Source organism: Podarcis liolepis (genome assembly GCF_965112155.1).
Source record: "Podarcis liolepis genome assembly, chromosome: 10".
Classification (NCBI taxonomy): domain Eukaryota; kingdom Metazoa; phylum Chordata; class Lepidosauria; order Squamata; family Lacertidae; genus Podarcis; species Podarcis liolepis.
In genome coordinates, this window is record NC_139562.1 from 31,452,279 (window position 1) to 31,469,019 (window position 16,741).

The 16,741-nt window shown below is 42.4% G+C and overlaps 1 protein-coding gene and 1 long non-coding RNA gene across 2 annotated transcripts in view; one reads left to right on the forward strand and one right to left on the reverse strand.

The window, feature by feature from the left end:
- EP300 (EP300 lysine acetyltransferase) overlaps window positions 1-7,196 on the forward strand; it is a 78,624-nt gene extending 71,428 nt beyond the window's left edge. Inside the window, exons 28-31 of the mRNA XM_083462576.1 lie at window positions 116-280; window positions 701-862; window positions 2,137-2,418; window positions 3,827-7,196. Of these exons, the coding sequence (XP_083318702.1) occupies window positions 116-280; window positions 701-862; window positions 2,137-2,418; window positions 3,827-6,067 (2,850 nt within the window). The 3' untranslated portion in view covers window positions 6,068-7,196. The remainder of the gene's footprint in view (window positions 1-115; window positions 281-700; window positions 863-2,136; window positions 2,419-3,826) is intronic.
- Window positions 7,197-10,122: 2,926 nt separating this feature from the next.
- LOC310687510 lies at window positions 10,123-16,618 on the reverse strand. Its single transcript, XR_014516452.1, has 3 exons — window positions 15,433-16,618; window positions 14,378-14,475; window positions 10,123-10,623 (listed from the first exon to the last, which is right to left on the reverse strand). It is a non-coding gene; the product is annotated as an uncharacterized lncRNA (long non-coding RNA).
- Between the last annotated feature and the right edge of the window lie 123 nt (window positions 16,619-16,741).

Consider the following 16,741-nt stretch of genomic DNA (forward strand, 5'->3'; position numbering starts at 1 on the left):
ATTATTATTATTATTATTATTATTATTATTATTATTATTTATATTCTGCATGAGAATTTTTGCTTTTGCTGCTGTCATCAATGTGATGTGTACTGAGAAACATTTTGTGTTGCAGGATATTTTTAAGCAGGCAACAGAAGACCGTCTGACAAGTGCAAAAGAGCTGCCTTACTTTGAAGGGGACTTCTGGCCTAATGTTTTAGAAGAGAGCATTAAGGAGCTAGAGCAAGAGGAAGAGGAGCGAAAGAGAGAAGAGAACACTAGCAATGAGAGCACTGATGTAAGGAAGTCATGTTTTCCCAACAAATGTCATTCATCACTTTCTTTCCTAAAATCTACAAATGGCATATTAAACTGGACCCAGGATTCAGGAATCCCCTCTAGAATTAGTTATTAATTTCTAATAGGTTTGTTGGTGGAAAGGAATAAGGAACCAACCCCCAGCATTTTGTTTTCATTCAGGAATTACTTCTTAAAATTGCCTGAAGAACATTCTAGCTGCCATAGTTTTTGCCTCTTGTGTGAATAAGATCAAGACATGAATATGTGCCTTACCTGGCTTAAGTTGCCACCTTTGCTTTTGGGACTGATGGATAATTGATGTGTTGTAATGACTTCTTGGTGGTTGCATGTTTACTCTTGGGAACCAAATGTGTCTTGCCATTTTCAAATTAGACTCAATTCTCCATTCACATTGCAGGTCAGCAAAGGAGATAGCAAAAACGCCAAAAAGAAAAATAATAAGAAGACCAGTAAAAATAAGAGCAGCTTGAGTCGTGGTAATAAAAAGAAACCTGGAATGCCTAATGTCTCCAACGACCTTTCCCAGAAACTGTATGCCACTATGGAAAAGCATAAGGAGGTAAGAACAACATTTAAAGTGTCTGAATGGCTGCAGCATCTAAGTGCAAGTGAAATATATCCTTGGACTGTAGAAGTAGGGGGTTTATTACTTCCATGTTGACTGAGGGAACTTTATGACCAAATAATAATCTTCTTTTCATTTGCCACACAAGTTAGACGCTTGGTTAATTTAATCCAGTGGTCTGAGGCTTCTGACGGAATGTATTGAAATGAGCGGCAGGCTGCACACATACATTCTCTGTGGAACATTGTGGAAAGTAGTTGCATACATGTTTCTATTTGTGTTAAAAAGGTTTTTTAAAATCTTATTTCTCCTGGGTATTTAGATAATATACAAAAACAGAATCTTTTCGTATCTAATAAACCTATATAGATATTTTAAGGGCTGTATTGTAAATTGGAAAGTTGAGCATTTTTGCCAAATTCTAAGGCATACTGTAAACCTATGAGCATGTTATAAAGCACATGTGAGAGTAAGGGGAAACTGTGAAAGAAAACAAGTGATTTTTTTTCTAGAAAAATAGGCACCAGTACTCACCATGAAGTTGTTACAGTAAGTGCCACACTTTTTAACAACAACAAAAGAGGTGCTGGTACTGCATACCCTTGAGGACCCCCTGGAAAAAAAACACTGAAGAAAATGGGACATGCAGTCAGGCTGACATTGTTGAGGCACCATTGTGGCCAAGTGATTTTGGGTTGGTTTTGTTGTGGTAAATGAAGTTAAACATACAAATTGGAGCATTATAAACCAAATAATCTGAATTTGCTTTGTATAACACAAAGTATTATAACTAGGTGTTTTACTATTTCAGGTATCTTTTAGGGCAGGGGTGGAAAACGTTCTAGCCCAGAGAGCCAAATTGTTATCTCTCCAACTCCTTGTAGGCCAAGTTTGACAGCTAGTTGACAGCTGCTGGGCCTGGCCCCTGATATGTACAGCAGGGTGGGGCCCAGAGACACTGAGAATAAGGTTGATGGCACTTGTTGCCTAATGCCCAGCTCTTTTCTCTTTTCTTTGGGCCAAGGAAGTACAGGGGGGCTAGAGTTGGCACTGCTGCTGCTGCTGTTGCTGCTGTTGCTGCTCCCATCCTGCAATAAACTTGACAAAATACAGAACAGTTGTGGCTTGTTCCTGATGTTCGGAGCATGTTGACTACTTCAGACTCCACAATGAGACTGAAAGACAGAGAACAGAAGGCATTGTATAGTTAAGGGTGATGAATCAAACCTCTTGGAATAAAGCCTAAAATCCACTACTCTTTTTTTCAGGTATTCTTTGTGATTCGCCTCATTGCTGGTCCTCAAGCCAATTCCCTGCCTCCCATCATTGAACCTGACCCACTCATTCCGTGCGACTTAATGGATGGGCGTGATGCCTTCCTCACCCTTGCTAGAGACAAGCACCTTGAGTTTTCCTCACTACGAAGGGCAATGTGGTCAACCATGTGCATGCTGGTAGAGCTTCATACTCAGAGCCAGGATCGTTTTGTTTATACCTGCAATGAGTGCAAACACCACGTGGAAACAAGGTGGCACTGCACAGTCTGTGAGGTATGTCTCGCCACTGGTGAAATAATTTGTTATACAAATATTCAGAAGTTTATATCATGAAGAGGTTTTTGGAACTGAAGTGGAGGGTTTCATTAGTGTTGTCTACTGCAATATTAGGCTTTATTTTAGGACATTTTAAAAGTAAATATTCCTTGCTATCCTACTCCAGTGTCTTGATATTTATGTTGTGACTACCAAAATACTTTATAGCTTACGCTTCCATTTTAACATTGCTCTGCTTCAGAGTAAAGAGCTTTCTTAGGATATTACAGCCAAAAAAAGTGACGAAAATGTATTCTCCTTACGGCCCTTTTTTGTTAGGGTCCCTGTTTGCCTGAGGCAGGGATCATCAGCCATTTTGGAACAATGGACACATTTCAAATTTTGAGAGTGTTGTGGGTACCAGTGACAAAATGGCAGCCATGGGGGCATGTCATAACACAAGATTAGAGAAAGTACAGTAATTGTGAAGTTTCTTATAATTGTATTTCCTGATGAATTTCTGCCTGCCCATAAAGCTATTAAAGACACAATAGTGCTCCCTCGCCCCATTTTTCAACCCTAGACCAAAGCCTAGGCTGCCTTCCTATACCAACTTACCTGGGAGTAAAGCCTATTAAACACAAAGGGACTCAAACTTCTGACTCTGCCATTCTTAGTAGGTGCTTGTTCTTTAGCTCCTGCAAAGCAGAAGACATACTTAAGCCACTTTGCAAAGATTTCAGATTTTCCTTTTGGAGACGGGGATTCTTCAACATCTACCCACATTCATTGTGTAGTAGTATTTGAGAAAATAACTTTTAGGGATTACGTGATCTCAGATGAATTCACCATAGGAAAGATGCATTGTGGTTGCTAGGGAAAAAGAAATGGCAAATTACAGAGATTCCAAGGACTACTAGAAAATAAGCATGAAGAGTGCTCTGAGGGAGGGGGGAAACAACAGCTCTTCAGAACCCAAGTAGTTCTTGTTACCTAACTTACTAATCACAGCTGGCTTCACTTATTGGCTAAAAAATAAAAACATAAATAAATATATGAAAACTTAGGACCTTTTTATGGGGCTATCAGTCACTGGTTGGTGACTCCTGGCCTCTTTCAAGTCTGCATCTGTCTGAGATGGGAGCAACCTTTCACTTTTGTTGCTCACCATATCAGTCTTGCTGTTCTTCCCCTGAGAACTGACACTTGAGCCACTTTGGCTGATAGTCATTGCATAGTTTTCAGTGAATGCTTGTTTATGCCTTTCCAAGTTTCATGATTTTTTTTTCTTGGACAGGTCATCATTAGCATTTTGAGATTGCATTGTTAATTAAGACTATCTTTTATCAGCTATTTAATTTTTTAGAGATGTGTGCCTCTGTCAGGGAATAAGGCAAGTTATCTGACTGATCATTTCTGTTTTTAGGATTATGACTTATGTATCACCTGCTATAACTCTAAAAACCATGAGCACAAGATGGAGAAACTGGGCCTTGGTATTGACGATGAAAGCAACAACCAACAGACAGCCACTACGCAGAGTCCTGGTGATTCACGTCGCCTGAGCATCCAGCGCTGCATCCAGTCTTTGGTCCATGCCTGCCAGTGCCGCAATGCCAACTGCTCATTGCCGTCTTGTCAGAAGATGAAGAGGGTCGTCCAGCACACCAAAGGTTGCAAGCGCAAAACCAATGGAGGGTGCCCAATTTGCAAGCAGCTCATTGCTCTTTGCTGCTACCATGCTAAGCACTGCCAGGAGAACAAGTGCCCAGTGCCCTTTTGCCTCAACATCAAACACAAGCTTCGTCAGCAGCAGCTTCAGCACCGCCTGCAGCAGGCCCAGATGCTCCGGAGGAGGGTGGCAAGCATGCAGAGGACCGGCATAGTAGGCCAGCAGCAAGGGTTGCCCTCGCCAACACCAGCCACACCAACAACTCCGACAGGCCAGCAGCCACCAACTCCTCAGACCCCACAGCCGCAGCCTCCACCCCAGCATGCCTCGCAGCCACAACCCGTACCTCCCAATAACATGCCTCCATATAGCATGTCAAGAACTCAGCCTCCTGGTGCTGTCTCCCAAGGCAAGGCAGGTGGCCAGGTAACTCCTCCAACAACTCCTCAGGCTACTCAGCCACCTATGCCGGGGCCCCCTGCAGCTGCTGTGGAAATAGCCATGCAGATCCAGCGAGTAGCTGACCACCAGCGGCAGATGGCCCATCCAATTTTCCAGAGGCCAATTCAACACCAGATGCCCCAGATGAATCAAATACAGCCTATGAGTGTAACACCCCCTCAGATGGCCAGAGGTCCCGGGGGCCATATAGATCAAGGGATGGGACCATCAGGAATTCAGCAGCAGCCCGCATGGGCCCAGGGAGGCTTGCCTCAACCTCAGCAGCTGCAGCCAGGAATGCAGAGACCAATGATGTCAATGGGCCAGGCTGGGCAGCAGATGAGTATGTCACCGCAGCAGCCAGGAATGGGTCAGGTCCCTGGCGCTGCTCCGTCAAAGCAAAGCTCTGTGCCCCAGGCAGCCTTACAAAACCTGCTGCGGACTCTCAGGTCCCCCAGCTCTCCCATGCAGCAGCAGCAGGTGCTTAACATCCTGCACTCCAACCCTCAGCTGTTAGCTGCTTTCATCAAGCAGAGGGCTGCCAAGTATGTTGGGAACCAGAATCCACAGGGCATGCCGGGACAGCCCGGAATGCCTCAAGGGCAACCAGGGATGCAGCAGCAGGCCATGCCAGGACAGCAAGGTGTGCATCCCAATCAAGGCATGCAAAATATGAATCCGATGCAAGCAGGCGTCCAGAGGCCCAGCATGCCCCAGCAGTCGCCACCCCAGCAGCCACCACCCCAGCAGGCCATGGGCGGGATGAATCCTCAGGCACAGCAAATGAACATGAATCCTGCAGCAACCATGTCTCCCCAGTTTCGGGAAATCCTAATGAGACGGCAGCTGATGGAGCAGCAGCGTCAGGGAGCAGGACCAGGGCTGGGGCCTGGCATGGCCAACCATAATCAGTTCCAGCAGCCCCAGGGAGTTGGGTACTCTCAGCAGCAGCAGCAGCAGCAGCAACAACAACAACAGCAGCGGATGCAGCATCACATGCAGCAAATGCAACAAGGGAATATGGGACAAATGAGCCAGCTTCCACAAGCAATGAGTGCAGAGACGGGATCCAGTTTGCAGCAGGTGTTCCAGCAGAGGCTACTTCAGCAGCAGATGGGATCACCAGCTCAGCCCAATCCTATGAGTCCCCAACAGCACATGCTCCCTAGCCAGGCCCAGTCCCCACACTTACAAGGCCAGCAGATTCCGTCATCGCTCACCAATCAAGTGCGTTCTCCACAGCCTGTCCCTTCACCACGTCCCCAGTCCCAGCCACCCCACTCCAGTCCGTCCCCTAGGATGCAGCCACAACCTTCTCCACATCACGTCTCCCCGCAGACCAGCTCCCCTCATCCAGGACTGGTAGCTGCCCAGGCTAACCCCATGGATCAAGGGCACTTTGCCAGCCCGGACCAGAGTGCAATGCTTTCTCAGCTTGCTAGCAATCCAGGCATGGCAGGCCTCCATGGTGCAAGTGCCACAGAACTGGGACTCGGCTCAGATAATTCAGACTTGAATTCAAACCTTTCACAGAGTACACTAGACATACACTAAGACACACTGTAGCATTTTGGGAGCAAAAAAAAAACTTATTTTCTCAAGACTTTTTGTACTGAAGACAATTTTTTTTGAATCTTTCTTAGCAGAACATTTTTCCCTGGAATACATCTGAACTCTGCAGCAGTAGTTTGTGGTTTTAAAAATGAGAAACCAACAAAATGAACCTGAGGGACAATAGAATACAAAGAAAATATATTTTTGTTATGGCTGGGGTCATAACCAGTCCTTTTACTTGTTTTTGTTTTCCCTTCGCGTGCGTTGGGGAGGTGCTTGGGAGGGGATAGTTATTTGGCTGCTGACCAAATGGCTTCCTTCTCTAGCCTCCAATAGGTTTTATTTTTTTTTTAAATTAATGAAAATATGTAATATTGATAGTTATAATTTACTGAGGCAGATGGTTAACTTTTTTCCCTATTCTGGTTTTTCTCATGCCTACTGCAAAAAAGAAAAAAAGAAAAACAGAAAAAACAGAACATTTCCTAAAACTGGAGGACAAAAAGGGTGAATGTTGCTTTAAAATACAGTGCATATATATAAATATATAAAAATATATATTAAAGATAAATACCAATTTTTCCTCTTTGGTTGGAAAGATGTCAATTCTTTTAAAAACTGTAAAAATTATTAAGTAACCCAGTCTCCCTCCTGAAGTCTACTTTTGTCCTCCAAGAATTTTCTATACCAGAGTCTGAGCTTAAACTTCAAGTATTAAAATTTGTACATGTAGAGAGAAGACAACTTTTTGCAAATACACGGGGCAGCTGCCAAATGGATGTAGTATATATATTGTGGTTTTGTTTTCTTGAAAGAATTTTTTTCGTTATTTTTACATCTAACAAAGGAAAAAATAAAGAGGGTAAGAAACTATTCCAAGGGTATAATTTTAACCTGAGAGTAAATCCCTGGGGTTTCTTCTTTATGCTTGCTTTCTCTATCCCTCCCCTCCCATTTCCTCCTCTTCCATTTTCTGTAAAACTTGAAAATAGAAAGCAAAAAACCCTCAAATGTTGTAAATCATGCAATTAAAGTTGATTACTTATAAATATGAACTTTCGATCACTGTATAGACTGTTAATTGATTTCTTATTACCTATTGTTAAATAAACTGTGTGAGACAGACTGATTTTTTTATGCTTCCCTTCTTCTTTTCCCCTTCAATTGGTGCTTATTTTAAACTGGGGAAAGAAGATGGTATGCTTTTGCAAAACAAAAAACTACGGCGATCAATTTGATGTATAGTAACATACCATTATGTGTGTTTTTGAAACATGCGTATTTTGGGCTGTAATGAAGATGATCAATGTCCATTTTGCTGTGACACTATATTCGCTTCTACTTGTGCTATGGAAACTTTTCTTCATATCTAGGTGGGATGCTGTCTGCATATTTGATCTGGACAGCACTTGATCCTCAAAAGAACCTCCAGAGTCCAGAATACTGCCCAGGGTTTAACTATCGGAACAGAAGTGTCAAGACACCATTCCACAATTCAGTGGGTTGGCATGCAAGGCGACCTGAGGAATTTGTGGTGATTGCAGGCAAATTATAAGCATGGCAGTCTGCTCTGACACCAGCAGTTCTAATTTAATTAGATGAGTGCTGTGAAGACTGAGCCTCCCTCTATAAATGAGTGCCATCCAGGGGCAGCAATTTGGTGGTCCGATTTTGGTCATGCCCACAAGCTTAGATGGAGAAATAGTTAGCTACACATACAGTGTTTTGTGTAGTTAACATTTAACTACTGTAGATGCATCTTTGTTTCTGCTGAAGCGGATGGTCCTGAGAGTTTGAGGAAGGTTTTGCATTATTAAGTACTATAGAATTCCTGTCAGTTTGGTGCTTATCTGAGCTACTACATACAAGGTCTTCTAAATGTTTCTCCGCCTGTTATAGCCCTTTCTGGATTGGCTTAGTTTCAAAGTCAGGCTCTAGCCTTAGCCCTGACAAACTCTATTTTAGAACAGTAAATACACAGGGCAATGCAGGCTGGATGGAAAGTACAGTGAAAGAAGTAAAATTTAATACATATTATCACAGATGATAAAACTCCAGGGTAATGTACAATTATTTGTGTTGCAAAAATACAATAAAAGTGGCTCTTAGAAAATTGTTGTAGGTAATAACGTTGCCAGAGGCTTTAGTTTTAGGATGAACTCTGCATCTACAGTCCTATGAGTATTTAGAGTGTTTCCTGTCTGGGTGAAGGTGCAAAGTTGCAATGCGCTCAGTGTGATAAATTTGAAATTGTAGTTCTTCAGTAGATTTTGGAGATACAAAATTCCATTTTTAAATTGCAATTGTTGATGACACATCACCAGCTACAGCTTTTATTTTAATCTTCTATGAATTTTCATAATCATTGCGTTTTTGTACTGTCACTCTATGCATCATTCTTTGTCTCCTTGTTAGGTTGTTTTAAATTTATTAGCTTAAATCCTTTTCCCACAAGCATGCTCACACACATACATATATCGCACACATACATGTAAAATGAAATTGCTTTCCAGTTCTTGAGCCAAATGCTCATTCAAAACTGATGAATTAGAACTAACACTCACTTACAGCATTTATAACAGATGCTTGCAAACAAAATATTAAGTATAATGAAATCCAGCCAGGATTTTATAAAAACAGTGAGCAGATTTCTGCGTAAGAATTGAAGCGCAGAGTAAAATGACAGAGAAACACAGTGTCCCTAAAGCCATATAGCAGCTCCACAGTTCAGTGGATTGAAAAAGATCCCTCTTAATTTTAGGATAGAAATTACATCAAGTTTCTATAGACTGACTTGCCTCATCCTTTCTTTTAAAAAAAGGGGGTGAGTTAATCTGACACTCAGTGCATTCTTCGGTAGCGAACTTGCAGTGCCTTTACAGGAAATAAGAGCTTACAGCTCTGCAAATCAGTGGAGGTGTACTGCCATTAAAAGATACTTTGGGTCTAAATCTTATTAAAACAGAAAATTCTCATATCTATCTGGTATGCAGATGGGTCTAGCTTTCACAACATGCAGCTTGTCATGTTTTATTTGTAATCTGCAATGATAAACACTATCCCAGAATTTAAAATGTTGTGTCCTGTAGTTAGGCAGAATGAGGTTACTATCTCTTAGGCAGAAAAGGGTGAAGAAGTAGGAAGGTGATTACTAAATGTGAAGTTCTTTCTTGGGGGAAAACCTAAGCAAAGCCAGAAGCCCACTCCCTGTCTCCAGTGTGCACCTCTGACTGACTTCAGCTCTCTTCTTGCCATGCAGAAATATAAAGTGCATTTTCCTTCTCTTCTGCAATAATGTCAGGAATGCAACTTCCCTACCTCAGAAATGCATATGCTTCCACCATAGACATCATCTTGGTCTACAAGCCATTTGACCATACCAAGACTGTTCTTTTCTAATTTTATTTCCTTCAACTATTAGCCCCCACAAGTATGGCCAATGGGCAGGGATGATGGGAGCTGTAGTTTAGCAACAGCTGGAGGGCCAGAAGGTCCTTTCACCTAGGCTGCAAGCTTGGAAATCTTGAAATTATTCTGCAATGCCTCATCCATGACAGCAACACTCAGAGAAGCCATCATTAAAAGAAAAAAGGCAAACCTACATTGGAGATTGAACTATAGGTGGTTTCTGTAGCAATAACTTCAAATGTTAAAAATATATGAAACAGGCTTTTCCCTAACCATCCAGCCTGCCTTAATTCTCGTGCTTTTGCTAGTTACCATGAGCAAAATAACCACAGCTTCTAATCTTGAATTCTCATTGTGTACAAGAATGCAAAATCCATAATAGGGATATCATAAATTCTCATATGTATGAAAATTATTGATAGGTAGCCGTGTTGGTCTGCCATAGTCAAAATAAAAAAATTCCTTCCAGTAGCACCTTAAAGACCAACTAAGTTAGTTCTTGGTATGAGCTTTCGTGTGCATGGAAGGAATTTTTTTATTATGAAAATTATTGTACACCTGGGCTGCAGAGCAGGAGTACCACCTCCACCTGGTTTTCAAGGACTCCTTCAACCTTAACTATACCTACTCACGTGGGAATCTGTTTGACATGCAGAGCTGCCATTTTTTAACTTGTTGCAGTTTTCTTGTGATGGGGGGGTGTACATGTAACAAGAGGCATTCTTTGTATCAGGTTCTTAAAAGGTGAATGAGCAAGGGCAGTACAAAGATGGCAACAGTAGACAATCATGGTCATCACTTCAAAAGTTACCTCTGATTGTTGGTACAAAAAAAATCAGAATGCACTCATTCCTTCTGATAATAGAAGCTTGACATGCAGGAAATAACACAGGAACCTAGGAAGGTGCCTTAAACAGGGTCAGACCATTGTAGCATGAGTTCCAGGTGGGGTCCTCTCCCAGCCCTATCAGTAGATGTTGGGGATTGAAACTGCCTGCATACAAAATGAATGCTCCAATTGAGCTCTGATTCTTCCTAAAGAGCACAAGACAGGGCAGGTTTTTTTCTTTCACTGGGTCTGTTGATGATTGTAGGACTACAGTACAAAGTTATGACTGACCTGCTCAAGCTATGATACAATTGAGATACTTGGAGACAAAAGAGAGAATAGGATAAACAAACAAACAAACAAACAAAACAATGCTTAGTGGCCCTTAGGGGGGGAAATACCCTAATTTGGATTTAGGAATAACAGAGTACAAAACTGTGAAACTCACATTTTACAAGCTTTGCATTATATGCTCACTTATTTAAAAGTTAACCCTACTAATTGCATTGGGATCATTAAACATAACGGGGTGATTACATGTTACTTTCAGTGAGTGTATAATCTCTGTAAATAGCTGGGCGGCATGAATCAACGCAAACACTTGTACCTGTGTAGACAGACAACTTGTACCTGTGTTTAGAGTACTATGAATAACCTTAATGGGATCAAGTTTCAAAGGCATTCATTTATTGCAAACTTGCATTATAGCCAATGAGACCACTTAGCTGAAGAACCAGCTGTGTTTTGAACTTTAATGCTGCTTGGCAGAGCAATACTGTGCATGTCTTCTCAGTCATAAACTAAATGGGACCGGCAGGGAAGTATATATATGATTGTAGTCTTTGTGGATTACCTTGGAACTAATGGGGATTAAAACAAGGCAAGTAATGTGTAGCCAGAAATATATCATTTGGTTACGGTAATTTATATCCATGCATTTTGCATAATTTAAGCTGCAATCCCATACACATTTATTTACCTGCAACTGAACTTGGTGAGGCTTCTAAATTGACAAATTTAGGATTGTACTATTCTCACTGTTGCAGCTAGTAAAGTGGAGGGCCTGTCTTTTTTTATTTCATTTCATTTTCCCAAATCGGAACTGAAATAGTATTAACAAATGAAAATGTCCCTTTAAACTTGAATTGAGTGCCTCAGCCTCCCTCCTGTGAAAGGAACTGTTTTGTACCCCTCATTAGATGGGAGTGGAAGGGCACAAACAGCTTTCAGACAAAGGTGAGTTCCAGCATCTTTTATTTAGAAATTAATTATGGAATAATTAAATTAAGGCACATTTATTGGAACACATCCATTCAGTGCCAAAAATCAAAACCTTACATGCCAGGAAACACACTTCTCAAAACCAAGGATTGCTTTCAGCTTGGTTCTATTCAGAGCAGACTTGCTGAAATTGGTTAATATTGTTAATGTAGGTGCATTGATTTTAATGTCTTAAGTAGAAGCTGGAAACAACCTCAAGTCCCTTTCCTCCTATAAAACCCAAAAAGCTAATTATTTTAGCTCTATAGACAAAATATAGGAGTTTAAGAGAAAGCCCACCACATCTTAGCAGTGGAACCTATTTTCAACTCAATGGCTCAACCTCAGATATTTGAAGGGGGAAAAACAAAAAGTTAGACCATATGCACCAGAAAATAATTACAACCATCTCCACATATCTAAAATTAGGAATAATGTCTTCCAGATTTTGACACATCAGTCGATGTGACAGGCAAACCATTTTGAGACCCCACATTACATATTTTATAAATCCACTGACAAAATGGACCCTAAAACAGGATCACCGGCATTGCTAAGCAAGCTAAAAAGTCTACCTTGCTTGCCATCACTGCAAAAAAGAGTATGTTGAATCACTCCCTACTTGTATTTCCCAACCAGTGGGTCAGAAAACCTGTGGCATCTACACATCAGAGGCAAATTGTAATACTCAAAACAACAACTTGTATGAGCACCTTATGGTGAACCATCATCAGATCTACCACCAGAGTTGACTAATAGTTTAGCCCAGTGTTTCCCAACCGGTGTTCTGCGGCACACTAGTGTGCCGCGAGACGTTGCCTGGTGTGCCGTGGGAGGGAGGCGGGCGAGTCGGGCGGCGAGAGGCGGGGTGGCGGCGGCGAGGAGAGGCCGCCCAGCGCGGTGCTCTCGCCGTCTGCCTGCCTGGCTGCCTTCGTGGCGCTGACGTCACGGGGCTGTAACGTGCCCCACATAGGCACACGCGGGGCGGCGAGCGAGCTCCCTCCCACATCCCATCGCCGCTCGCTTCAGCCGGCCTACTGGGCTGTCGCAGGCGGAAGGCCTGCGCATGCGCGAGGTTTTCGCGCCTTCAGGATTCCCTTCATGCCTTCCTCCTCCCAGGTCCTTGAGAGCGCGGGAAGCGGCAGCGCGAGACCGGCGTTGAGCCTGGTAGGTATTGCGCTTGCCAAGGCAGTCATTTGGGAAATGAAAACTTGCAAAGCAAGCAACCAGTTCAATCTGAAGTACGTGTATGCTTAATATCCCGTATCTGAAACCTGTTCTGCCCCCTCCCCCGCACTTGGTGCCATTTTCATCTACACATGCAGCAGAGTAAGTTGACCCAGAATAGTACCAATTCAGATGGCAGATGGGAGAATGACAGTGCTGAATGCTTTCCCATGTAGAACAGTCCCTGCAAATAAAAACCTAGCATATTTGGAAGAGGGATGCTAGCCTAACCATTACCTTCTATGCTGTTACTATTTTTTATTTTTTTTTACATAAGTAAAAAGTGACCTTTCCCCATCTGGCATGGTGGTGTGCCTCGAGATTTTTTTCATGAAACAAGTGTGCCTTTGCCCAAAAAAGGTTGGGAAACACTGGTTTAGCCAAAGGTATTTGAGTTTGCTTAGCCAACATTTGTCCACAAATTGTCTGCTGAAGAATCAGAAGTGTGAATGTGTGTGAAACACATTTGCAACTGATATCACAAAGTTGTATTTAGCTGTGTAAATACTATACATTTAAGGCACATTTAAAGCACACACACTACCCCAAAGAATAATAGAAACTAGTTTTCTCCTCACAGAGCTATAATTCCCAGCAACCTTAACAAACTACAGTTACCGGGATTCTTTTTGTGAACATGCTTTAAATGTGCTTTAAAATTCTATGGTGTTTGCAGACACTGCAAAAAGGATAACTTCTTGAACTGTCATATGATAGGACACTCAACAATATTTTTTGGGAACTGAAATTAACTGGATGTTGGCTTCATATCACCAAATTACTCACTACAGTGGTACCTCGGGTTAAGTATTTAATTCGTTCCGGAGGTCCGTACTTAACCTGAAACTGTTCTTAACCTGAAGCACCACTTTAGCTAATGGGGCCTCCTGCTGCTGCTGCACCGCCGGAGCCCGATTTCTGTTCTCATCCTGAAGCAAAGTTCTTAACCTGAAGCACTATTTCTGGGTTAGCGGAGTCTGTAACCTGAAGCGTATGTAACCCAAGGTACCACTGTACTGAGTATCCTGAGCTTGCTAATGAAGCAGTACCGTTGCTGCTGCAATTTGGTAGCCGATACCTTTGCTGGAGGTTTTCATGCAATGACTGCTATGAAGATAAAATCTCAGATCCCACACTGAGTACACATTGGCAAAACACAAGCTTTAGGGATCCCACCAATACTTGCCAAAACAGACTTGACCATGAATGAAAAGATGACAAACTGAAAATTGTTAATAGTTTCATCTAACACCACTTTGGTATATTTATAGAATACATTTTTATGGCTTATGAAGCAATATTCTGAAGTCATGACTGGTGTTCTTACATTCTCATAAAAAAAAAACCTGATTGAATTTGTAAGTACTATAAATAGTTCAACAATTCCACATTAATGGGGGCATCAAGAACAATTTTTGCTTGGATGGTTATAAAGTCGGCAAAGCTTCACTTAAAATGCATAAAACTGATGGCTGCCAAAGAGCTAAGGTCCAAAATTCATGTGACAATAAATCACTGGGTCAGTAAATACAAAGTAAATTTGGACCTGTGGATCATACTAAAAAGGTTGAAAAGCACTACCCTACCTCATGCAGCTTTCTGGAAAACTTAAGGAAGCTGGCAAGATACTACTCCTGCTTCCCCCTTCCTTCACATTAATTCCATTGCAAGCTGATGCTGCTCCCTCAAGACACAGTTTAAATAAGAAATTGTAATTATTTTTAAGGAGCATACATAGGTTAGAAATTTATCTCAGTACTTTTCATTCAAGAAAGAGTGAGAGTTCGGCTGCTCAGACTACAAAAGAGAGCAGTATCCAAAAAGTACAAAGCCCTGTTATGCAATTCAAACACAGGCTGTTGGGAATGAGAGTCTGAATCAGCCAGAAGTTGGGAACCTTTGACTCTTCAGTTGATGTTGGACTCTGTCACCCATCATCCTTGATCATTAGCCATGGGAGTTGAAGTCTACAACATCTGGAAGGCCTCAGGGTCCCATAATTGAAATAAATCAGGTGGTGACCGTGATTCTTGGCTGCCTTTTATCGAGAATGGTGCTGGATAACAAGTTTGTCCTCATACAGTGAGATCTACTGAGCAAGCATTAGGTTGTTTTCTATCTGTGTTGTGGCAAGAAGCAAGCATTTCGCTATTTTTACAGGGGGAGGGAGGCGCTAACAGGCAACCATAGGCAGCTGCAATTCTAGGTGTAACGCTTTAACTGAGAGAAAACACCCCAATTATGTGGGGGAGGGATGTCTGGCTATCTTCCCAAAAATCGGAATTTGGGGGGAGGTGGAGAATGCAGCCTGAATCAGCTGCTGAATTTAGTTTAACTTGAGGTGTAGGCTACACCAGTGCTTTTTTCTAAAAAAAAAAAAAAAAGTTTAGGGGTTCTCTCATTTTGACTCAAGAAAAACACCATTTTATAGTTCAAATCATGAAAAATAAATACAGTAAATTGACAAAAGTACAAAGATTCACAAAATGTTTAGGGGGCATGCGTACCCCTGCATACCCCCAGAAAAAAAGCACTGGGAAAGAAAGAATGATTAAGATGACATAATTGTCTTTCAGAGTTCCTCAAACTAAACATTTTATTTGTTTAAAAGATAAATAATAAATGAGACCAAAAAACATACATTTAAAACACTTTTGATTCTGTAGTGCTCCACCCTTCTGTCAGTGAGCGGCTGCCCCAGCCCGCTTTTAGGGTTCTATTTTTCTAAATATTGTTTCTGCTTATGCAAACCTCCCAGTTTCCTCAGCCCTTATGTTAGGTCCTTGTGTGAGGATAATGCCATATTTTCTACATAAGGATTCACACTCAAGAGAATGAGTTCACTGTTAGTAATGTAAGTTAGTAATAGATATAGATATAGATGTATTAGTATAGTAATAGATATTAGTAATATATGTACAGTATATTTTATACTCTGAGCATTTTGCTAAAGCTATCAACAACAAGCGTCCTGTTATACCATTTAGATATTTGTGCAATATCTAATTTGTGCAAACTAGTGTGAGAGCTGTCATTTCTGAGCCCACAACCCAGGAATTTGTTCTGAGTGTAAGTATAGAACTGAACTCACAGTCCTTCTACACAAAACTCCAGGTTTTCCCCGCACACAGCTTTCTTATTTCAGTAGATATGTATGTATGTATTTTGGAGGGAGAGAGTAATTTTGTTGCTGCCATTGTTATCAACGAGTCAAAAACCCTTGCGACCTGCTTCAAATCACCCAGAGATCTATCAGTAAAATCCCGGTCCACTTTCTGCCTAGCTCTGTAGTCGAAGGTGGCCGCTTGCTTGCTTGCTTGCAGCCCTTAGGGGCATTTTCCAAATATTACTTAGCAAGCTCCACTGAATCCCCCTGGATAGACTGAGGAGGAGTTGCTGTCTGCTCTAGCAGTGATCAGCCCCACATTCAAAGGGCTGTGGGAGGCAATATAGAGGGCTACGTGCTCGCTACGTGCCAGAACGCGAGCGGTCGGGAATGCAAAATGCAGGCGGCGCTTCGCTTTTCAGGCACAATCCTTATAACGCAGGGCGAGCGTGGCCTTTACTAAGGATTGCCTGGCGGGCAGCTGCTGGCGCAGGAGAGCGGGTAGCGTCGAGCGCTCCTTTGCCAAATAATGTCAGCGGGTTGGAGGGCTTCCCTCAGGGACGGCTGCTGCCTGCAGGGCCGACTGACAATGGCCTGGGAGGCGGTGCCTTTTTCCCTGCAAGGAACGGACTGGGCACATGGTCTGCATTCTCTGCACAGTAAACACCCCACTGAGAACATGAAGAGAGTGTGTTGTCGTTTTTCTCCCCAACGGGTCTACAGCCTGAGTTAAACTTCGTCGCGCCCCATAAGAACTACAACTCCCAGAACCGCGCGCGCTGTGGAGCGAAGGCTGTTTACACGCCGCTCGCCTCCCTCTCTGGCTCTTCCGGCGCCGCGTCTT